Source organism: Anomaloglossus baeobatrachus, chromosome 1 (assembly GCF_048569485.1).
Source record: "Anomaloglossus baeobatrachus isolate aAnoBae1 chromosome 1, aAnoBae1.hap1, whole genome shotgun sequence".
In the NCBI taxonomy this organism is placed as follows: domain Eukaryota; kingdom Metazoa; phylum Chordata; class Amphibia; order Anura; family Aromobatidae; genus Anomaloglossus; species Anomaloglossus baeobatrachus.
The window spans coordinates 648,348,578-648,373,360 of record NC_134353.1 but is presented as its reverse complement, the minus strand read 5'-3'; the positions used below and the strand labels follow the sequence as shown (position 1 = coordinate 648,373,360).

Genomic DNA, 24,783 nt, shown 5'->3' with positions numbered 1-24,783 from the left:
ATGCTCCTTCCATTTCAATATGATCGCTTGCAAAGTGCTCCTTGGGATGTTTTAACGTTTTGGAAATCTTTTTGTAATCAAATCCAACTTTAACCTTCTCCACAACAGTATCATGGACCTGCCTGTTGTGTTCCTTGGTCTTCATGATGCTATCTGCGCTTTCAACAGAACACTGAGATTATTGTGACACCCTGGCCGGGCCAGGTAGTCACAGATAGGGGACTGGTGTAATACGGGGCCCTAACAAGGTGACAGCAGCCAACCATTTAAACCCTAGTCACCCCCCTCAGTGCTTGATGGACACACCAGGGGGCGGAGCCAGGCGGTTGGACATGCCCATCGAGGAGTCAGGATGGCCTGAGGCGGGAAAAGAGAGTAGAGCAGTTTGAGAGTTCAGTGGAGGAGGTCAGGCTGTGTGACAGGCCTGTAGCAGACTGACAGGTGCCAGGGTAGGAGCCTGGGTACCTTTTGGCTAGGAGGCAGACGGAGGCCTCTGTCTGCAGGAGCCGGGAAGACGGCTCGGTGGAACCGTGGTGGACCGGGATAGGGTAGTGGCCCGCCGGTACCGACCCGGGGAACAGACTCGGAAACCGGAGCACAAAGGGGGGTACTCGGACCCTGAAGCTAGGTCAAGAAGCTACTGGGGGCTAGCTAATTAACTGATTGCGGCCAGGACTATAGGTCCTGTACCGACTGAAGGCAACAGCCCATCGAGGGGGATAGAAAGCCACCGCCACGGCAGAGAGATCCCACGGGCCAGCGTCTGCGGGCAAAGGGCTCCTCAGGCAACCACAAGCCGGGGAGCGGATTCCTGAAGTTGCAAGTGCAGGTAGTCCACCATCACAAAACAGGTGCAGGAGAAAGGCAGAGACCACCAACCGGGTGGGTGACCAGACTGCAGCCGGCTGCGGGCACCGACCACCATCACCTTGGTTTACCAGAGACTCGTGTGTTTACTAATAGTGAGTACATCAGTGCCCTCCGGCCGCCTATCTCCCTGCACCGCCCAACTCCCCCCAACGGGTCCCGGGGCCATCATCCCTACCCACGGAGGGGTTAACAATTTTGTGTGCAACTTCTCCCCCGGGTGCCCCGTAACTGCAGCGGTGGTGTCCACCTTCACCACATCCCCTGGGTGGCGTCATGAACTTAAACACAGCTCCGGCTGTACACCTACGTCCCCACACCGCCAACCCCTTTTTGATCGGAGTGACCACAGGATCCCCGGGTCCGGAGATCCTCGAGCCACCCACTGAAGGGCTGGACCCGAGAGGTTCGGCTGCCGAGCACGGGGCGGTACACTATCACAGAGTAGGTGCATTTATATGGAGTTTTGATTACACGTAGGTGGATTATATTTATCATCATCAGTCATTTAGGACAACATTGGATCATTCAGAGATCCTCAATGAACTTCTGGAGTGAGTTTGCTGCACTGAAAGTAAAGGGGGCAAATAATATTGCACACCCCAATTTTCAGTTATTTATTTTTTTACTAAGGTTTAAAATAAGCAATAAAATTCATTTACCTTCACATTTGTGTCCCATTTGTTGTTGATTCTTCACCATAACATTACAATTTTAATCTTCATGTTTGAGGCCTGAAATGTAGGAAAAGGTTGAAAAATTCAAGGGGGCCAAATACTTTCGCAAGGCACTGCGTGTGTAATAATAATATATATATATATATATATATATATATATATATATATATATATATATATATATATATATATATATATATATATATATATATATATATATATATAATATTACACACACACACACGCAGGTTTGGCTTACCGACTCCACGGCCCTGGGTAGAAGCACCTAAAAAAAAAAAACAAAAAAAAAAAAAAAACAATCAGAACACTTGGCCACAAAAGGCAATGGCTCCCCATTACTGTCATGTATATGTGTAAAGTTTATTTCAGCAAGAAGCGTCTTCTGTTCTGAAATCCCGCGGTCTGACATTACTACATTTACACTCACCAGAGGTTGCGCCTCATTTTTTACAGTAGGGTAAAAATACTACTCTTTGTATTTCTCAGGAGTATTTTCCGCCAATGAGGAGTACGTAACTTACAATAACCTGAATTTCTAATAGATACTGTTGGTATACATAATGTTAAGAGCTTGCTATTTATTCATGAAAACCTTAACACATTACATTGTACACTATAAAAAAAAACAAAAAAACTACTGTGGATTGCAGAGGGACGCTGTTTTAATATTCTGAACCAGTTTCCTTGGAGAATATCTTCACAGTTGTTATAATACTTGGCATTATTTGATCTTGACTAATTCTTAAATTTTCTGGATTTTTTTTTTAATATATAACACTGCAACTTCTGTTTCATAATAAAGGTTTCATGCCAAGTGATACTGCCCGTCACCATCGCTCCTGTATTCTGGATGTACTCAAGGAGGCTCTTGAAGAGGCGAAAGTGCAACCAAAGGACGTAGACTGCGTGGCGTACACAAAAGGTATAATGGCTGCTGACAGACGAGACAAGTAGTATGCTTCCTCTTCAGTAGCCCTATTACGGACTGGATCGCTATTAGGTCTGTCTAGAAAACTGCCTTTTTTTAATTTAAATAAAGCCAACTCCACTGATGTCACATTATCAAAGTATTAGTGAGTGACTTATAATGAAGTTGATATTGACTCTTGGCACTAGAAATAATGATTTATTGAAAATCCAGACAATATACTGTTTTCATGACATCGGTGGACACTGCGTTTGCTACACAGCGCCTGCTTTCCCTGAAGCGTTATCAGACCTGAGCAGTGTACACTGATGAAGGTCCATACTGGACCGAAACGTATGTATTGTATATAGGCTGGATTTTCAATAAATCATTATTTTTACAATTGGAGTGCCAAGTGTCAATATTAACTATTCACAGCATTGGATCTTACTTGAGCACCTTCTACAGAAGTGCCGTGCTTATCGACAAAATTATAATGAAGTTGCACATTTTTGAGAATGAGTGGCTCTTTTAAAGGGTTTATCCACTACTTTTATACTGATGATCGGCACCCGCACAATCAGCTATTAACCCATACAGTGGCAGCCAAATGTCAACAGCAGTGTGATCATAACTACTCTGAATACCCTGCATCATAATTTATCTTGTAGCTATTCACAGCTCTTCAGGCTTCACAGAGGAAATATCTGCTCAAAGCTTGATGACTTGATCTCTGTGAACTGCCATTTTGCAATTCATGTTAACAAAGTGGACCTGACCTCCTGTACTCTGGGAGCTTGGTTACAAGATTAATTACAGTGGAGCATCTAAAAGGGATACAGAAATAGCAATTTCAGCCCGGTCCCAAAACCCAAGAGGCCCATTGGCAAACCAGCCACATAAAAAAAATAATGTTTTTAAACTGCCCTCATGTAAAATCCCATGGCATGTAGCTTTGGGATTGTCATGATAGCACGGACCCTATTTTGGTTAATGTGAGGAGGATTTTTCTGCCTGGTAACGTGAGTCAGCTGGCATGTAGCCAATCAGCTGACTGCACGGGTGTTTATGAAATATTGATTGATTATTGTCAACTTTGTGTGAGGAGTTTGTATAAATATCTGGGTTTTAGTCAGCTGTGTCAGTCACAGCTGACAGGATCAAGTGATTTGTCATGAAGTCACTGCTGCAACAAATGCTCAGGAGAGCTGGAGAGGAAGACGGCGATGAGAGCCTGCCTTGGGATGGTACCGCTGAAGTGTCGGGCGGTATGGAGCAGGGTGAGGTGTCTGTAGTACCTGGTTCGGGTGCGACTCCGGTGGAGGTTACGGTCGGTGCTCGGTGGTTGAGGAAAAGGAAAGAAGTGTACTCACCGCCGGCGTCGGGAGGAAGAACGGGTCGGAGGTCGGCTGGAGCGAAGAGTAGCAGCGCTTGGAAGAAGTCGGCGGCGGCATCGCTGGACCAGTCCCGCGGTGAAGGAAGAGGCAGTCGGGCGAGATCTTCGCGGTCAATCCCAGTGGTATCGCGAGAGTTGGGCATCACAGGCTGGCTGGTTGTCGCGTCATCACGAGGTGACTGCTGGCCAGGATGTCTGATGTCTGGCTTCCACCGCTCCAGAAGAAGATGGGTTCTTCAGGCCGCCGGCGGGGAGGACTTCGGTCTGGGCTGTAGCTTGCCGTCGCTGCTGCAAAAGAGCTCTAGTGCAGCAGCGGCACTACAGGCCTGGTCTTCGGAGGACTCCGAGAGCGGTGAAGCGGGATGAACTTCAGGGCCTACCACTGTGGCCGGCGCAGCCATCGCTCCCCAGCTGCTTGAGACAACCGACAGGATTGGTGATCGTCCCTGCAAGTCTGGTGAGCTATCCTATTCCCACGGTACTAACACTGGAGTAGGTAATAGGGACAGTGTTAGGGAGTTCATTTACAGCGTGTGCGCTGAGTTCATGCAGGGGGGGGAAGTAGGGTAGACACCATACACACACATGTACAGCCTGATGCACATGAGGGTAGCTTTAAGGGCATCCCTCAAACATGCTTTGAGGAAGCATTAACTTGTCAGGCTTCGCCTTTAGGTTTTCATCTGAGCAATGCAACAAAAGAGGATTTGGAGCAGAGAATATATGGATGGGTTTTCTTTGTCACCGTCAGGTAGGGCTTTATTGTGTTTGAGTGGGCATGAAGCCAAAGGTGAGAGTGAGGTTATGAGGAAGGTTTTCAAATCCTTTCACATTTGGCTGCAGGCCTTCTCAATTTATCTTATCGTAGTTTTCTTCATCGTTCCTTATGGGAGACCCAGACCATGGGTGTATAGCTTCTGCCTCCGGAGGACACACAAAGTACTACACTAAAAGTGTAGCTCCTCCCTCCGAGCATATACACCCCCTGGATGACCAATCTAACCAGTTCAATGCTTTGTGTTCAGGAGGTCACACACATGCATTCTCTGATTTTTGATTTTTTCATTTCAAAGATTTGGAAGAAAAGCGGGTCCAATCTGGACTCCCGGCATGTCCCTTCTCACCCCACTGTGTCGGCGGTGCTGTTAAGGTTGATTTTACAAGGCTGGAGCCTTCACATGCCGCGCTCCTTCACCATCCTCTGAGGCTCTGGCTTGAAGTGGGAGCCATCACGGTTCTCTCCGCTTTGCAGGAGACCGGTCTCCATCCGCAGCCCTGTCAGGATCCTGCCGGACGGAGCGATCACTCACTCCTCAGGGACCTGGCCCTGCGTCTCATAAGCTAAGTATTGAGATGTTACTCAGGCCGTGGCATCTTTGCAGGCCAACGGAGTAATTGTTCCGGTTCCCGCCCGGGAACGGTTCAGAGGTTTCTACTCAAACCTCTTCCTAGTCCCCAAAAAGGACGGTTCCTTCCGGCCCATCCTGGACCTCAAGCTTCTCAACAAGCATGTTCAGGTGCGGCACTTTCGCATGGAATCTCTGCGATCGGTCATTGCCTCAATGACCCAAGGAGATTTTCTAGCATCCATCGACATCAGAGATGCCTATCTGCATGTGCCAATTGCAGTTTCACACCAGCGTTGGCTACGTTTTGCAATCGGAGAGGAACATTTCCAATTCGTGGCTCTCCCCTTCGGGTTAGCCACGGCCCCTCGTGTATTCACCACTGAGGGTGATGCGGATGCTCAATCCACCAGTGTCAGAGGAGCAAGCCTCTCTGGTAGAAAAACACCAGTTTACCTCACCTAAGAGAGCAAGGAGTATGTTTTTTAACCACTCCAGTTTTCAGGCCACTGTGACCAAGCCCAGGGCCTGTCCTGACAAACGCTTCCCAAAGCGTAGTTCTGATGACCGTTTTCCCTTTCCACCAGAACTGGTCAAGGAGTGGGCTCATTCACCAAAGGTAGATCCTCCGGTGTCTAGAATCTCAGCCCGGACAGTTGTATCTGTGGCTGATGGCACCTCACTTAAGGATCCCACTGACCGCCAGGTTGACCTTCTGGCCAAATCTGTCTATGAGGCGGCAGGGGCTTCGTTCTCCCCGTCTTTTGCAGCAGTGTGGGCTCTTAAGGCAGTCTCTGCTTCTCTGGCGGAGATACATTCCCTCGCCAGGGACTCTATGCCCGAAATGGTTGCCTTAACTTCCCAGGCTTCGGCTTTTTCATCCTATGCCATGTCTGCCATTCTGGAGGCCTCTCACCGCACGGCGGTGGCTTCCGCTAATTCCCTCACGATCCGCAGGATCTTGTGGCTTCGAGAGTGGAAAGCAGACGCTTCTTCCAAGAAGTACCTTGCTGGGCTCCCCTTTGCAGGGTCCCGGCTGTTCGGTGAACAACTGGATAAAATCATTAAGGAAGCTACTGGCGGGAAGAGTACTTCCTTGCCACAAACTAAAACCAGGAAACCTGTCCAGGGCAGGAACCAGTCGAGGTTTCGTTCCTCTAACTGGTCATCCTCTAAGCCCTCAGCCTCGTCCACTAACTCAGCCAAGGATTGAAAACCCAGCTGGCGCGCGAAGCCGCGTCCTCACACTCTCGCCACGCTTGTTCAATTTGGGTGGCTTGTCAATCTGCCCAAGTCCACTCTGACCCCGACCCAGAAACTTACGTACCTAGGGATGCAATTCGAGACTCTGCTGGCACTTGTGAAGCTGCCCTTAGTCAAACACAGTCCCTTCATCTGGCGGTGCGTTCTCTATTGAAGCCCCGCCGTCATTCCATCAGGCACCTCATGCAGGTGCTGGGTCAGATGGTGGCGTCAATGGAAGCGGTTCCTTTTGCCCATTTCCATCTACGTCCTCTGCAGCTGGACATTCTCCGCCTTTGGAACAAGCGGACCTCTTCCTTGCACAGGCTAGTGGCTCTGTCGCCACAGACCAGGAGCTCTCTTCTCTGGGACGCTCCTTCCTGTCTCCGTCCTGGGTGATCCTCACCACGGACGCCAGTCTCTCCGGCTGGGGAGCAGTATATCTCCACCACCGAGCACAGGGCACTTGGACTCCGTCCGAATCAGCCCTCTCGATCAATGTGCTGGAAATCAGAGCTGTGCTCCTAGCTCTCGTGGCCTTTCACCACCTGTTGGCGGGCAAGCACATTCGAGTCCAGTCGGACAACGCGACAGCAGTTGCCTATATCAATCACCAGGGCGGGACTCGCAGCCGCCTGGCGATGTTGGAGGTTCAACTTAAGCAAGCATTGTTGACCTCTTATTTGCATACTTCCCAGGGGGCAATGCTCTAGAATCACTGCGTTGAGAAACACGTGATGGTGTCTCCGCAGTGGATATGTTGATCTCCCTAAGGTCAACAATGCTTGCTTAAGTAGTCTTATACTAGGCATTGCCCCCACTAGCCAGATTCCTACTCCACACTGATGAGGGGCAATACCCCGAAACGGCTGTCTGTGGATGGATACCATGTTTGGTATAGGTGGTCTCCTTGACTGGAGACTGCCCTTCCCGTGGTTGTTCCTTCCCGGTGAAAGACCTGGCTAGTTTCCTGCCAGCGTTGAGAAACACGTGATGGTGTCTCCGCGGCTTTCTTAGGCTAGTTTCACACTACGTCTTTTTAACATCCGCTGAAAACGTTTTTTTTAGCGGAAGTACGGATCCTGCTTTTACAGCAAATAATGTATGCAAACGCATATGTTATTTTGCAGGATCCTGCACTGGATATTTAGGGGCGGGCATTGGAGTCATGTGATCGGGAGTGAGGGGAGCTAGACTGGGAGGAGGCTTCTGACAGCTGCAGACGCTCGTAACCAAGGTAAACATCGGCCTTGGATACCCGATATTTATCTTGGTTACGAGTGTCTGCAGCTGCTAGGAGCCGGGCTGCCTGCACGCGTAACCAACGTAAACATCGGGTAACTAAGAGAAGTGGTTACGCGATATTTACCTTGGTTACGAGTGTCCGCAGCTCTCAGGTGGGAGAGAGAGGAAGGGGGAAAGACAGAGATAGAGAGAGAGAGGGTGAGGGAGGGAGTAGAGAGATAGACAGATCACGCGAGACTGGTTCTGGGCATGCTCAGTACTTTCTGGGCATGCTCAGTACAAAAGCAGGATCCTGTTACAACGCAACTGAACGCATTCTGCTAGGCAGGATCCAGCACTCATTGAAATGCATTGCAGCTCGCGGCGCAATGTGAAGGATCCTGTGAGATGCGTTATTTTGACAAAGCAAAAAAACGCTACATGTTGCGTTTTTGAAACATGTTAAAATAACGCATCTCACTGGATCCGTCGTCTAACGGACGCAAACGCATGCGAACGGAGGTGGACGCGAGTCCATTGAAAATGCATTGAAGGGAAAACGGATTTGCACTGGATCCGTACTTCCGTTAAAAAAACGTTTTCAACGGATGTTAAAAAGACGTAGTGTGAAACCAGCCTTATTTGCATACTTCCCAGGGGGCAATGCTCTAGAATCACTGCGTTGAGAAACACGTGATGGTGTCTCCGCAGTGGATATGTTGATCTCCCTAAGGTCAACAATGCTTGCTTCAGCAGGTCTGTCAGGCTGCCACTTGGTCTAGTCTGCACACCTTTTCGAAGCACTACCAAGTGCATGCTCATGCTTCGGCAGATGCGAGCTTGGGCAGATGCATCCTTCAGGCGGCTGTCGCTCATTTGTGAAGTTAGGTTTTGCCTACTTCTCAGTTTTCTGTTTATTTCCCACCCATGGACTGCTTTGAGACGTCCCATGGTCTGGGTCTCCCATAAGGAACGATGAAGAAAAAGAGAATTTTGTTTACTTACCGTAAATTCTTTTTCTTATAGTTCCGACATGGGAGACCCAGCACCCTCCCTGTTGCCTGTTGGCAGTTCTTGTTCCGTGTGTTTTCACCGGCTGTTGTTGTAGACAGAGGTTCCAGTTATTCCGGGTTTTACTCTATCTCTACTTATGGGTGGATGTCCTCCTTCAGCTTTTGCACTAAACTGGTTAGATTTGTCATCCAGGGGGTGTATATGCTCGGAGGAGCTACACTTTTAGTGTAGTACTTTGTGTGTCCTCCGGAGGCAGAAGCTATACACCCATGGTCTGGGTCTCCCATGTCGGAACTATAAGAAAAAGAATTTACGGTAAGTAAACAAAATTCTCTTTTTTGGGGGCGTTGCTTGGCTTACATACGATGAATCATTCCGGCACAAGATGTCGGTACATTCCAGGATGAGATTGGGTGGGAAGGATGTGGGGTTATGGCTGAACTTGATGTTGCCACAGAGGGGTATTTTAGCAAAACGGGCTCCTACTCAACAATTGAAAAAGGAGTGTGTTTTGTTAATAATGAATTGACGTGTAAGTGGCTTAATAATTTCGGGTTCAGGCATGAGTGCTCATCCTGTGGTGGTTCTCACCTTTTAGCCAGATGTTTTAAATGGGGTGGGTCAGTGGGTCAACAGGTTTATAATCCTTGGGAGGTTTTTTTTTTTCTTTTCTCAAAAGCACAGACTCCTGTGAGCTTGGGAAAAATGCTGCCATGGTTAAAGCGGTACCCAGACAGGGAGAAAGCCAGAATAATATATAAGGGCTTTAAACATGTTTATTTTTTTTGTTCCTTATTTTACAGGTTTAGGATGTGTTTTAGTTAAGAATTTACCGTGTGTTATCCCTCAGAGGGTTTTTTGTTGTTAAACACATCAGAAAAGAGCTACGGTTAGGTAGGTTAGCAGGGCCTTTCCCTGGACCACCTTTTGTTAATTTTCGTATTTCACCATTAGGGATAGCACCTAGGAAAGAAACTGGCTTTTTCAGGGTATTCCATCACCTTTTATATCCTAATGGTGGGTCCCTCAATGACTAGGTGGATACCGGAGTAGCCTCAGTTAGTTATGTGTCATTTGATATGGCAGTAGAGCTCCTTAGGCAATTTGGTCAGGGGGGCCCTACTGGCAAAATCGGACATCAAGTCTGCATTTCGGCTGCTTCCAGTACACTTTTCAAGGTTTAACTCTCTTGTATTTTTTTTTTTTTTTTTTTCTTTCATGGTGAATTTTATTTCGATAGATGCCTCCCGATGGGGTTCGCATTGTCATGTTTTTATTTCAAATGTTTTTCTTCATTTCTCGATTGGGTAGTGCAGGATTCAGTACTTGCTGGTGGAGTCCTGCACTATCTTGATGATTTTTTGTTTATTGGCCACGGGGGCTCGAATTTATGTATGGAATTGGTTCAAAAATTTTTAATGGTCATGGAACATTTTGTGGTTCCCGTGGCCAAGGAAAAACCGGTATTTCCATGCCAGAAAATAGATTTTTTAGGAATTTCAATTGATTCTGTGGCTATGGAATACAGATTTCCAAAGGAAAAATTGTCTCGCTTGCAAAGCTTGGTAGAGGAAATTTCTGCTAAAAGAAAGGTTACCCTTCGAGAGTTACAATCTCTGTTGGGATCGTTGAACTTTGCTCTCAGATTTATCCCTATGGGGAGGGTGTTCTGCCGACGGTTGTATGAGAGTATCAAAGGTTTGAATTCAGCAGGTGCGCATGTTCGGGTGTCGGCTGAAATGAGGGAGGTTTTATTGGTTTGGCAGAGTTTTTTGTGTGAGCTAAATGGAATTACGTGTTTTCAGGATCGGTTTTGTTCTTCAGAGGATCTTGGTTTGAGCATGTGCACAGATAGTGGTTTTGGTTTTTTAGTTTGTTTTGGTATGGCTTGGTCAACAGGGACCTGGCAGGAGAAGTGGGTTGAGGTTGCTTTAAATAATAAGAGAGATGTTTCTTTGTCGCTCTATTGGGAGACCCAGACAATTGGGTGTATAGGCTATGCCTCCGGAGGCCGCACAAAGTATTACACTCAAAAGTGTTAAGCCCCTCCCCTTCTGCCTATACACCCCCCGTGCTTCCACGGGCTCCTCAGTTTTTTGCTTTGTGCGAAGGAGGTCAGACACGCACAGCACAGCTCCACAGATTAGTCAGCAGCAGCTGCTGACTATGTCGGTTGGAAGAAAAGTGGGCCCATATAGGGCCCCCAGCATGCTCCCTTCTCACCCCACTCTTGTCGGCGGTGTTGTTAAGGTTGAGGTATCCATTGCGGGTACGGAGGCTGGAGCCCACATGCTGTTTTCCTTCCCCATCCCCCTCAGGGCTCTGGGCGAAGTGGGATCCTATCGGTCTCCAGACACTGAGGCCGTGCTTCATCCACAACTCCTGGGAGACTGCTGGATAGGAGCTGGGTACCGTTCAGGGACATGGCCCTGCTACGTGAAGGTACTCTGTATCCCTGTGGGGACCGCGCACGGCAACACCTCAGCTTTGCTGGGTGTGCTAGTGCACCGGGGACCGCGGCGCTGCCGGGTTAAACTGTGCCATTACACACTCAGCGTCGCTGAGTGTGTTTATATGTAGGGGCTACCGCGCTAACCGCCGCTGCCATGTGAAACTGCGGCGCGGCTGGGACTTGTAGTTCGCCGGGGACTTCGGCGTCGGCCGCGCTTTTACGGCGGCGACGCTTATACTCGAGTCCCCGGCTTGCTTGCGGCCTAGTTTCCTTTTCTCCCGCCCTCAGCCCTGACAGGCAGGGGAAGGGCGGGACGCTGCACGGAACAGAGCAGCACTGAGGGCTGGAGTATGATTTCCATACTCCACCCCCCTCACTGTGCACAGTGTGAGCACCTCGGCTACGCCCACGGCTCCCTCCTCTCGTCAGGACGCCGCAGCCATTTCCTGTCAGCTCCTCCGACGCTGCAGAGAGGGACAAACACTGGGAGACACAGACACGGTCTCTGGTGGCCTCATAACCGCTTTAGGCGGCTGGTAAGCAGCACCTGTGGTGCTAGCCTCATGGTGCTGTAGTGTACTGATACATTATTTGTGTATAGTATATATTTTACACTGTATGAGCACAGTTCATTCTGGCTATATACCCTATTGTGTTACTAGGGAAAACAATAGCATGGCGCCCACAAAAGGCAGGGGTGCCAAAAACACAGGCTTATTATGCTGCCTGCGTCGCTTGTACGACCCAGCTGCCGACAGGTTCCATTGACCCTCATCGTGTGCAATGTTGGGCCCCTGTGACACTTTTTCAGCTAGGGCCTCTGCTAAGAGGGGCCCAGGGGGAGCCACCTGTTGACACTGTCCTAGTGACGGGGACGGAGTTCGCAAAACTCTCTGAGACTATGGCTAAGATACTAGAAGCCTTGCAGTCCAGGCCGGTATCTCAGCACAGGGACTCTGTTGAATCATTGTTCCCTGGCCCCCCTCAGTTGGACCAACAATGTCCTCCCGGGGTATCTCATGGATCCCAGGCTGAGGGTTCTGACACAGACCCCAGCCCCAGACCGACTAAGCGAGCTCGCTTAGAATTTCCCTCGACATCATATTGTTCAGGGTCTCAGCGGGGGGAATATCTGATTGATGATGCGGAGACAGCTGATCAGGATTCTGATCCTGAGGGCGCTCTCAATCTTAATACTCCAGACGGGGACGCCATAGTGAACGATCTTATTGCGTCCATCGATCAAATGCTGGATATTTCTCCCTCAGCTCCTCCGGCGGAGGAGTCAGCTTCTCATACACAGAGTATGTTTCTAGACCACTCTGATTTCAGAGAGGCAGTCCAGAATCATCATGCTTGTCCAGATAAGCGTTTTTTCCAAGCGCCTTAAGGATACACATTATCTTTTTCCCCCTGACGTGGTTAAAGGTTGGATTTAGTGTCCCACAGTGGATCCTCCAATCTCCAGACTGGCGGCTAGATCCATACTTGCAGTGGAAAATGGGGCCTCGCTCAAAAATGCCACTGACAGGCAGATGGAGCTCTGGTTGAAATCCATATATGAAGCTATCGGAGCTTCTTTTGCCCCAGCATTCGCAGCCGTATGGGCGCTACAAGCTATCTCAGCAAGCGCAAAATTGAAGCAGCCACATGCACGGCCGCGCCACAAGTGGCATCCATTTCCACCCAGGCATCGGCAATTGCGTCTTACGCTATTAAGGCTGTCCTGGACTCTGCGAGCCGTACGGCGGTCGCGGCCGCCAATTCGGTGGTACTCCGCAGGGCCTTGTGGCGACGGGAATGGAAGGCAGATTCTGCTTCCAAAAAAGCGCTTAACCAGTTTGCCAATTTCTGGCGACAGGCTGTTTGGCGAGCGTCTGGATGAAATAATCAAACAATCAAAGGGAAAGGATACATCCTTACCCCAGCCCACACAGAACATACCCCAACAGAGGAGAGGGCAGTCGAGGTTTCGGTCCTTTCAGGGCGCGGGCAGGTCTCAATTCTCCTCGTCCAAAAGGTCTCAGAAAGAACAAAGGAACTCTGATGCATGGCGGTCTAAGTCACGTCCTTAAAAGGCCACCGGAGGCGACGCTAATAAAGCGGCTTCCTCATGACTTTCGACCTCCTCTAGTAGCATCCTCGGTCGGTGGCAGGCTCTCCCGCTTTTGCGAAACCTGGCTGCCACAAATAAAAGACCGCTGAGTTAGAGACATTCTGTCTCACGGTTACAAGATAGAGTTCACCTCTCGTCCCCCGACTCGATTCTTCAGGTCATCCCCGCCTCCCTAGCGAGCCGAGGCTCTTCTGCAGGCGCTGCGCACTCTGAAGGCAGAAGGAGTGGTGATCCCGGTTCCTCTTCAGCAACAGAGCCACGGTTTTTACTCCAACTTGTTTGTGGTCCCAAAGGAGGACGGGTCTTTCCGCCCGGTCCCGGACCTGAAACTGCTCAACAAACATGTAAAGACCAGACGGTTCAGGATGGAATACCTCCACTCCGTCATCGCCTCAATGTCCCAAGGAGATTTCCTTGCATCGATCGATATCAAAGATGCTTATCTCCACGTACCGATTGCTCCAGAGCACCAGCCCTTCTTGCGCTTCGCCATAGGAAACGAACACCTGCAATTCGTGACACTGCCGTTCGGCCTGGCAACAGCCCCACGGGTTTTTACCAAGGTTATGGCTACTGTAGTAGCGCTCCTACACTCGCAGGGTCACTCGGTGATCCCGTACTTGGATGCTGATCAAGGCACCTTCTCAAGAGGCATGCCAACGCAGCCTCGACGCTTCCCTGGAGACTCTCCAGGGTTTCGGGTGGATCATCAATTTTCCAAAGTCAAATCTGACACCGGCCCAATCGCTGACATATCTTGGCATGGAGTTTCATACCCTCTCAGCGATAGTGAAGCTTCCGCTGATCAAGCAGCAGTCACTACAGAAAGGGGTACAATCTCTCCTTCAAGGCCAGTCACACCCCTTGAGGCGCCTCATGCACTTCCGGGGAAAGATGGTGGCAGCAATGGAGGCAGTCCCTTCCGCGCAGTTTCACCTGCGTCCCCTTCAATGGGACATCCTACGCAAATGGGACAGGAAGCCGACGTCCCTCGACAGGACCGTCTCCCTCTCTCAGGCGACCAAAGCTTCCCTTCGGTGGTGGCTTCTTCCCACTTCATTATCGAAGGGGAAATCCTTCCTACCCCCATCCTGGGAAATAATCACGACGGACGCGAGTCTGTCAGGGTGGGGAGCGGTTTTTTCCCCACCACAGGGCTCAGGGTACGTGGACCCTGCAAGAGTCCTCGCTTCGGATCAACGTTCTGGAAATACGGGCAGTGTATCTTGCCCAGAAAGCGTTCCAGCAGTGGCTGGAGGGCAAGCAGATCCGAATTCAGTCGGACAATTCCACAGCGGTGGCATACATCAACCACCAAGGTGGCACACGCAGCCGGCTAGCCTTCCAGGAAGTCCGGCGGATTTTGATGTGGGTGGAAGCCACGGCATCCACCATATCCGCAGTTCACATCCCAGGCGTGGAAAACTGGGAAGCAGATTATCTCAGTTGCCAGGGCATGGACGCAGGGGAATGGTCCCTTCACACGGACGTGTTTCAGGAGATCCGTTGCTGCTGGGGGGTGTCGGACGTCGACCTCATGGCGTCCCGGCACAACAAGGTACCAATGTTCATGGCACGGTCTCAAGATCCCAGAGCTCTGGCGGCAGACGCCTTAGTTCAGGATGGTCGCAGTTTCAGCTCCCTTATGTGTTTCCTCCGCTGGCACTGTTGCCCGGAGTGTTACGCAAGATCAGGACCGACTGCCGCCGCGCCATCCTCGTCGCTCCAGGCTGGCCAGGAGGTCGTGGTACCCGGATCTGTGGCATCTCACAGTCGGCCAACCGTGGACACTACCAGACCAACCAGACTTGCTATCTCGAGGGCCGTTTTTTCCATCTGAATTCTGCGGCCCTCAACCTGACTGTGTGGCCATTGAGTCCTGGACCCTAGCATCTTCAGGGTTATCTCAAGACGTCATTGCCACTATGAGACAGGCTAGGAAACCAACATCCGCCAAGATCTACCACAGGACGTGGAGGATTTTCCTATCTTGGTGCTCTGCTCAGGGTTTTTCTCCCTGGCCATTTGCCTTGCCCACTTTTCTGTCCTTCCTTCAATCCGGATTGGAAAAGGGTTTGTCGCTCGGCTCCCTTAAGGGACAAGTTTCAGCGCTCTCTGTATTTTTTCAGAAGCGCCTAGCCAGACTTCCGCAGGTACGCACGTTCCTGCAGGGGGTTTGTCATATTGTCCCTCCTTACAAGCGTCCGTTAGAACCCTGGGATCTGAACAGGGTGCTGATGGCTCTTCAGAAACCACCCTTCGAGCCAAAGAAGGATATTTCTCTTTCACGCCTTTCGCAGAAAGTGGTCTTCCTAATAGCAGTCACTTCACTTCGGAGAGTGTCCGAGCTGGCAGCGCTGTCATGCAAAGCTCCTTTCCTGGTGTTTCACCAGGACAAGGTGGTTCTGCGTCCGGTTCCGGAATTTCTCCCCAAGGTGGTATCCCCCTTTCATCTCAATCAGGATATCTCCTTACCCTCTTTTTGTCCTCATTCAGTTCACCAATGTGAAAAGGATTTGCACTTGTTAGATCTGGTGAGAGCACTCAGATTCTACATTTCTCGTACGGCGCCTCTGCGCCGCTCGGAGGCACTCTTTGTCCTTGTCGCTGGCCAGCGTAAAGGGTCACAAGCTTCCAAATCAACCCTGGCTCGGTGGATCAAGGAACCAATTCTCGAAGCTTATCGTTCCTCGGGGCTTCCGGTTCCCTCAGGGCTGAAGGCCCATTCTACCAGGGCCGTGGGTGCGTCCTGGGCCTTGCGGCACCAGGCTACGGCTCAGCAGGTGTGTCAGGCGGCTACCTGGTCGAGCCTGCACACTTTCACGAAGCACTATCAGGTGCATACCTATGCTTCGGCGGATGCCAGCCTAGGTAGACGAGTCCTTCAGGCGGCGGTTGCACACCTGTAGGAAGGGGCCGTTTTACGGCTCTCTTATGAGGTATTATTTTACCCACCCAGGGACTGCTTTTGGACGTCCCAATTGTCTGGGTCTCCCAATAGAACGACAAAGAAGAAGGGAATTTTGTTTACTTACCGTAAATTCCTTTTCTTCTAGCTCTAATTGGGAGACCCAGCGCCCGCCCCTGTTTTTTTGTGTACACATGTTGTTCATGTTGAATGGTTTCAGTTCTCCGATATTCCTTCGGATTGAAGTTACTTTTAACCAGTTTATAATTCTTTTTCCTCCTTCTTGCTTTTGCACCAAAACTGAGGAGCCCGTGGGAGCACGGGGGGTGTATAGGCAGAAGGGGAGGGGCTTAACACTTTTGAGTGTAATACTTTGTGCGGCCTCCGGAGGCATAGCCTATACACCCAATTGTCTGGGTCTCCCAATTAGAGCTAGAAGAAAAGGAATTTACGGTAAGTAAACAAAATTCCCTTCTTTGCATTTGTTTTCAGTTCTTGTTTCTGTTTCTATCTTTGGTAGTATGCTTGCCAATAAGAGGATTAGTCTTCGGTCTAGTAGTGAAGGGGTTGTTTTCGGGATCAATACCCTTTCTTCAAAATGTTTTTGGGCAGCGAAGGTTTTGAGACAGCTGGTTTTCAGTGTTTGAAATCTAATATTTGGTTGAAGACGTCTCTGTTCAGGAGCTAGAGGTTGTTTCACTTTTATCTTGCTTGCAGCGGCTGACCAGTCTGAGGGACAGAGCGCAGGAGGGAAGACAAGAGTTGCCCTGTCCAGAGCACTTGTGGGTAGTGTTGGGAATTTAATACCAGTATATATTAAAAATTCTTTAGCTTCGAATACATGGGCAGCATATACTGCCGCATGGGAAAGATGGAGGAGTTTTTGTGAGGGAAGGGTTTTAATTGTTATTGTAGTAATTTATCTGTTGTGTGGGAATATGTTGACTTTGAGCTGTCATTTGGTATTAGTTATGCAACACTACACTAAGCTTTGTCTGGGGTTTCCTTTTTTGTTAAATTGTGGGGTTTAATCTCTGTTTTTCGCTTTTTCCTATCAGGCAGTTTTTGAAACGGCTTATGAGAATCTCCAGGCAGGCTCATGTTAGACGTCCCATTTTGGGTGGAATTGCTGGAAGAGTTATGGGTTACCTTAGGTTCGGTTTGTGTGGATGACTTTGAAGCAGCTTTATTTAGGACTGCATTTGTGATAGCATTTTTGGCAGCTTTGCGTATATCTGAGTTGGTGTCGCCAAGTAAGAAAGTGGTACGTGGTCTATTGGTTAATGATGTGAAAGTATTTAGAGGTCATTGTTTGATTTTTTTTATTGTATGTTCAAAAACTGATCAACTCGGCAAAAGGGCAATTGGTTAAGCTATCAACTATTAGAAGTTCAAGGGTCTGTCTGGTTGCGAATCTCAGGCATTGGTTTTCGATTTGGCCGCATCTTGGTAATGCTTTTATTTTTGCACAGGTCTGGAGATCCGGCTACTAGGTTCCAATTTAATGCATTGTTAAAGAGCTGTTTGGTTAGTTGCGGTGAGAGCAATTTAAAATTGTAATCACATTCATTCAGAATTGGCGCTGCTACAGTAGCAGCTAGCTTTGGTAATAAAAAAAAAAAACAAGTTATATGTTTGACCGAATTTTTTGTTTAATTATATTTATTTTCAGAACTCTTGATCGTGTGGATTGTTGGGCGTTCGTTTATTTATTTGGCCCAGAAGCGGACTGCTGTGCGGAGGTACACAGAAAAGCTCTCTTTTTCACACGATCAAGTTATTTATTTTTTGGATTAGTTGTAGAGGTATGAGATGGGAGCACCTGATAGCTGAGCTGAAGAGGAGTGCTAGGCGATATCAGTCACCGGATTTTTTAATAATCCACCTGGGAGGTGATGGTTTGAGTAGGGTGAAGAATCTTGAGTTTATCTCTCGGGCTGAAAGGGACATTATTTTTGTTAAGAACCTTTTTTCCTACAGCTTCCGTTGTATTTTCGGAAATCATTCCTGGATTGGTTGGAATTGTTCAAATTTTGAATTTATGAAAAACATTAGGAAAAGAATAAATAGGGTTTTTGCTAAAGTTTTCAATTCCTTGGTTGAGTTTTCATTTAGGCATGTGGATTTAGGGGGTTTTGAGGGTGGCCTTTATTGGCCTGATGGAGTACATCTATCGGACGGACATAGATATTGATATTTTGAATCTTGGACTTCAGAGTATGGTGGAAAAATGGCTGTGGTTGTGTGGGGGGTCACTAATGAGGCATTAGTGTCCTAGTGGGGTAAAATCGCCCATTGGCCATGGGTGGATTCTGGTATTCAGTACAGTAAAATGGTATCTTTAAGGTTAAAGTGGTATTTTTATGATGGTTATGGTTTTTATGAGATCTGGTTAAGTTTGGTAACCCTTAATAAAACCAATCCGGCAATTTTTTCCAACCATATTCAAGTGTCTGTGTCAGTTTATTGGTATGAGAATGAATGGGTTTTGTGTTATCATGACCTTTTAAGACCTTTAGTTTTGTATTCTAGTTATGTTTATTGTGTCTTGGAACTGCAAACATATGAGGAAAATCAACTTCTATACAGCACCTCGCTTTATTCTAATGAACCCGGACTAGTCCAGTGAGCCATTTACTTATGCTGACTAGTCTGGTCCAGTAAAAAAAACCCAAAAAAATAACTTTAGTATTAAATAAATGTACAAGTGCCCAATTGTGCTATATTGCCTATATATTACAGGATGCGTCAGTACGGTGCAATGAATGAATACATGAACTCCACTATTGGCTACTATTGCTGTAAACTAATGTAAGGTACTTGGTTAGCTATTTTTGATCAAAGAGTGGAAAAGCCATCCAACCATGTCAAGGTGCGCCTAAAATATGGATGGTCCCTGTCCCTATTATGTAGTACTTCACAATGTGCTAAACCAGCTTAACCCCTTAACGACCGCAGGCAATAATATTACGTCCTAGCGGTCATAGTTTTAATCCCCACAGGCTGCTGCAAGCAGGCTCTAGCAATCAGCGCACAGATCAGATGATTTATACAGCTGATATGTGTGCCTTCTGGTGACACACCCCACTCCAGGGCCCCACTCCAGGGCCGGGAGTACTCAGAACCGGGCCGGACTAGTCCGAGGGTGACAGCGGTGGCGGGTCCGGCTCTGTGACCCTGGCGGTGTCATTTAATGAATAAAGGGGATAATGATGATGATAATAACAGTTGTTTTTAAATTAAAATAAAGTTCGTGACGCCACCTGTGGTTTTGCGGCTATATGGGCCGCCACTGCGTTTTGGGTTCCCCGGGCCAGGTGATGATATCGCAGCTGAGGTGTTCTTGCTCCCCCCAGGTGGAGCAAGACCCCGGGGCGACCATTGGGATTTGAAAAGTCTGTCAGGGCCGGCTGTGACACAGGAGAAATGGAGACAACACCATGGCTTTGCATTAACAGTCTTTTACTCTCACTATACCAGTTCTCCAGGTTGACAAACAATTTATTCCACCACGGTATGCTGGGATTCCTAGTGATGGGCAACCGCCAATCCCGAGTAAGTCTGAGGCCAGTACTGGTTCTCCCTTTTGTTTGCCTTTCCTTGCCGTCTCTCTGCCCTGACTTTCACCTTCCTGTCCTGCGCCTCCACACACAGTGCCCTGAGCCTGGGACCTCTAGTGGGAATGTTGCCTTCGTGGCTCCCTCCGGGAACCTTTGAAGGGATTTCTGTCTGCCTGGCTCCCTGATCCTCTGTGGTCCCCTTTCAGCAGATTCGTGTGCTGCTTGTGACCCAAAGGTGTGAATGTAGCCACATGTGATATTAAAACTTAACTTTTAATTGGGTTCAATAATATCCGTTACAAAAGTGATAACCGTGATCCAAACACCAATTTAAAACCTGAAAATAATGAGGCCAATCGAGGATTATAGCGCCATCACTTTCATTCGCATAGGGTGAGATTTTCATTCACCCATACCATAATTCACAGGTGAGATAGAGGGTGAGATGTCCCATATATATGTGTCCCCTCCAAGGATGATAGCTGGGAAGATGATAGATATAAATGACCTACAATATTGTATGAGGTCTATATCAAACACCCCAGACAAGGTCTATCATGAATGACTTTAGGCATATACAAATACCTGCACAGCTTATAGATCACACACTGTGAGTTCACAGACTAGGGGACACCTTATTAAACATATAATAATAAATTGCGATATCCAATAAATGGTAGCTTTTGATGAATATAGTACATACAGCAACCATTAAATCGACTCATCGACCGAAATCGTGGATTATGCAATGATGTTAATAACACATAAATGGAACAATCTCACCCGAATCTTGTGTCTCAATGGGGGTCAAGGTTCTCCTGTGTTGCTGAAATCCATATGTCAGGACGACGGGAGAGGAGGATTGGTCACTGACCCTATTAGGGGTTAAACTGACCCTTTTTCCACAGGTTTGTTGTGGGCCTAAATGACAACGAGATAGGTCTTCGCTTTACCTACGAGGCAGATTGCACCACTTTGCCATTTCTTGATGTTCTCATCAGTAAAACCCAGGAAGGTAGTTTGAGTACCTCTACATACAGGAAACCAACTTCCACGAATTCCCTCCTGAGGTGGGACAGTAGTCACCCAGCCCCCCTCAGGAGAGGTATCCCTAAGGGACAATACTATAGAATTCGTCGTAACTGTTCCGATGATTTATTTATGACACAAGCGGATGATCTGAGACAACGGTTTCTTGATCGCGGTTACCCTCGTAAAATTCTGAGTCAGGCTTTCAAAGAGGGTAAATCTACGAGTAGAGCTGACCTCTTAAAACCTTCTAAGAAGGAATCAGATGAATCCATTTCAAGATTTATCACTACCTTCTCTAATGGTGCCAACTTTGTCAGAAACACCCTCAATAAATATTGGTCGATCCTCACAATGGATAATGACCTGAGAACATCAGTGGGCCCCTATCCCCAGGTGACCTTCCGAAGAGGCAAATCCCTGGGAGATAGGTTAGTCCACAGCCATTTCGTGGCACCAAAACAGGAAACCTGGCTTAGATCTAACCTGAAAGGATGCCACAGATGCGGTGACTGTGTGTCGTGCTCATCTATATCTCCCGGCAGGTCCTTTGTGGCAAATGTCACTCAGGAATCTTTTGTCATTCATGATTTCATCAATTGTCGCACAAAAGGCGTAGTTTATAAGGCAACCTGCGTTTGCGGTCTCGAATACGTCGGTAAGACAAGAAGAGAGTTCCGAAGGCGGATTGGGGACCACATGGGGGACATTGAACATGACAGAGATACTTCTTTGGCACGTCATGTCAATGTCTCTCATGGGGGGAAAAAAAGATGCCGTCAAATTTATCGGCATCGAGAAAATAGAAAAACCCATTAGAGGGGGAGACTGGGACCGACTCATCTTGCAAAAAGAGGCCAGGTGGATTTTTCGGTTAAATACGGTCTCTCCCTCCGGCCTTAATGAACAACTGAACTATGGGTGCTTCATCTAATAACTGTCCTTTATATTAGGTCTATATCCATCCCCTCTCTCTGATCTGTGTTTTGGTTCTCCTTTTAGCTATTCTGGTACATGTCATTTGAACTCATATATCTGGACATTTTGTCCGGATATGTAATTGGGATTCACGGTTGATCATGCATGATATATGATGTTATATATATCAATTGTCCTCTTCCCAGGAGGCCAGTGATCCCTGTTCCTTCCTTTCTTCCCCCCCCCTCCCCTCACCCAATTGGTGACGTATTAATAGCATCCAACATTGCTCCTACTCCTGATATCATTGCTCTAATACCTCTACATGATTAAAAGGTATTTATGGAGCGTTTCAATACACTATTGGCTTGGAATAGTATGTATATAAGCTGCAATTGTGTTATCTATTTTTTAATCCGTTCTCATTAGAACGTAAAACAGTCTGATACCAGTATACATGTCTCCTCATATATGGGATGTAAATCGTTACCCTGATGATTTGTGAGCATGCGCAGTACGGGCAATCCATATACCTTTTTTCTTTGTCGCTCCATTGGGAGACCCAGACAATTGGGGTGTATAGGCTATGCCTCCGGAGGCCGCACAAAGTATTACACTAAAAGTGTAAAGCCCCTCCCCTTCTGCCTATACACCCCCCGTGCTCCCACGGGCTCCTCAGTTTTTTGCTTTGTGCGAAGGAGGCAGACATGCACGCAAGCTCCACAGCTTAGTCAGCAGCAGCTGCTGACTATGTCGGATGGAAGAAAAGAGGGCCCTTAACAGGGCCCCCAGCATGCTCCCTTCTCACCCCACTCTTGTCGGCGGTGTTGTTAAGGTTGAGGTATCCATTGCGGGTACGGAGGCTGGAGCCCACATGCTGTTTTCCTTCCCCATCCCCCTTAGGGCTCTGGGTGAAGTGGGATCCTAATCGGTCTCCAGGCACTGAGACCGTGCTCCATCCACAGCTCCTGAGGACTCTGCTGGATAGGAGCCGAGTATCGTTCAGGGACATGGCCCTGCTACTTTGAGGTACTCTGTGTCCCCGTGGGGACCGCGCACAGCAACACTCCAGCATTGCTGGGTGTGCTAGTGCACCGGGGAACGCGGCGCTGACTGCGTTTGTGCCATTGCACACTGCAGCGTCGCTGAGTGTGTTAGTGTATGGGGACTGCCGCGCTGACCACCGCTGCCATTGTTATCACTGCGGCGCGGCTGGGACTGTTAGTGCGCCGGGGACTTCCGCGCCGACCGCGCTTATACGGCGGCCGCGCTTATAACTCGAGTCCCCGGCTTTTGAGGCCTAGTCTCTTTTTCTTCCCGCCCCCAGCCCTGCCAGTCAGGGGAAGGGCGGGACGCTGTACAGGACGGCAGCACTGAGGGCTGGAGCATGCTTTGCATACTCCACCCCCCTCACTGTGCACAGTGGGGCACCAGTTCCCGCACTTTCTGGGTCACGCCCACGGCTCCCTCCTCTCCTCATGACGCCGGCAGCCATTCCTGTCAGCTCCTCTGACGCTGCAGAGGGGAGACAAGCTCTGGGGGACCCAGGCAGGGATTCTGGTGGCCACACAACCGCTTTAAGCGGGCGGTAAGCAGCACCTGAGGTGCTGGCCCCACTTGTGCAGAAGTGTAATTATAGATTATATGTTTATAGGCTATACTTTACACTGTATGGTGCACGGCTGATTTCTGGCTATATACCCTATTGTGTTGCTCAGGGGAGACAACAGCATGGCGCCCACAAGAGGCAGGGGTGCCAAAACACAGGCTTACTATGCTGCCTGCGCCGCATGTACGACCTCGCTACCGGCAGGTTCCACTGACCCTCATTGTGTGCACTGCTCGGCCCCTGTGGCACTTGCTCAGCCGGAGCCTCTGCTAAGGGGGGCCCAGGGGGAACCACCAGCTAACACTGTCCAGGTGACAGGGACGGAGTTTGCAGTTTTTACTGACAGACTTTCTGAGACTATGGCTAAGATTCTAGAAGCTTTGCAGTCCAGACCGGTATCTCAGACCATGGGCACTGTGGAATCATTGCCCACTGGTTCCCCTCAGTTGGAACAACAATGTTCCCCCGGGGTGTCTCATAGATCCCAGGGTGAGGTCTCTGACACGGACCGCAGCCCAAGACCGCCTAAGCGAGCTCGCTGGGAAATCCCCTCGACCTCATCACATTGTTCAGGGTCTCAGAGGGAGGACTCTCTGTATGATGAAGCGGAGGTAGCTGATCAGGATTCTGATCCTGAGGCCGCTCTCAACCTTGATACTCCTGATGGTGAATGATCTTATCGCGTCCATACATTAAATGTTGGATATTTCTCCCTCGGCTCCTCCAGTGGAGGAGTCAGCCTCTCAGCAGGAGAAATTCCGTTTCAGGTTCCCCAAGCGTACAACGAGTATGTTTCTGGATCACTCCGACTTCAGAGAGGCAGTCCAGAAACACCGAGTTTGTCCAGATAAGCGTTTTTCCAAGCGCCTTAAGGATACACGTTATCCCTTCCCCCCCTGACGTGGTCAAGGGCTGGACTCAGTGTCCCAAGGTGGATCCTCCAATCTCCAGACTGGCGGCTAGATCCATAGTTGCAGTTGAAGATGGGGCTTCGCTCAAGGATGCCACTGACAGACAGATGGAGCTCTGGTTGAAATCCATCTATGAAGCTATCGGCGCGTCTTTTGCTCCAGCATTCGCAGCCGTATGGGCACTCCAAGCTATTGCAGCGGGTCAAGCGCAAATTGACGCACTCACACGTACGTCTGCGCCGCAAGTGGCGTCCATAACTTCTCAAACGTCGGCATTTGCGTCCTACGCTATTAATGCTGTCCTGGACTCTGCGATCCGTACGGCGGTTGCAGCCGACAATTCGGTGGCAATACGCAGGGCCTTGTGGCTACGGGAATGGAAGGCAGATTCGGCTTCCAAAAAAGTGCTTAACCGGTTTGCCATTTTCTGGCGACCGTTTGTTTGGTGAGAGGCTGGATGAAATCATCAAACAATCCAAGGGAAAGGAAACATCCTTACCCCAGGCCAAACCAAAATTACCCCAACAGAGGAGGGGACAGTCGAGGTTTCGGTCCTTTCGGGGTGCGGGCAGGTCCCAATTCTCCT

The 24,783-nt window shown here is 48.9% G+C and overlaps 1 protein-coding gene across 2 annotated transcripts in view; it reads left to right on the top strand.

The window, feature by feature from the left end:
* Positions 1-24,783, top strand: part of OSGEP (O-sialoglycoprotein endopeptidase) — a 144,635-nt gene that overhangs the window by 17,868 nt on the left and 101,984 nt on the right. For both annotated transcript variants that reach the window (XM_075319838.1, XM_075319845.1), the window contains exon 3: positions 2,368-2,487. In XM_075319838.1, the coding sequence (XP_075175953.1) occupies positions 2,368-2,487 (120 nt within the window). The remainder of the gene's footprint in view (positions 1-2,367; positions 2,488-24,783) is intronic.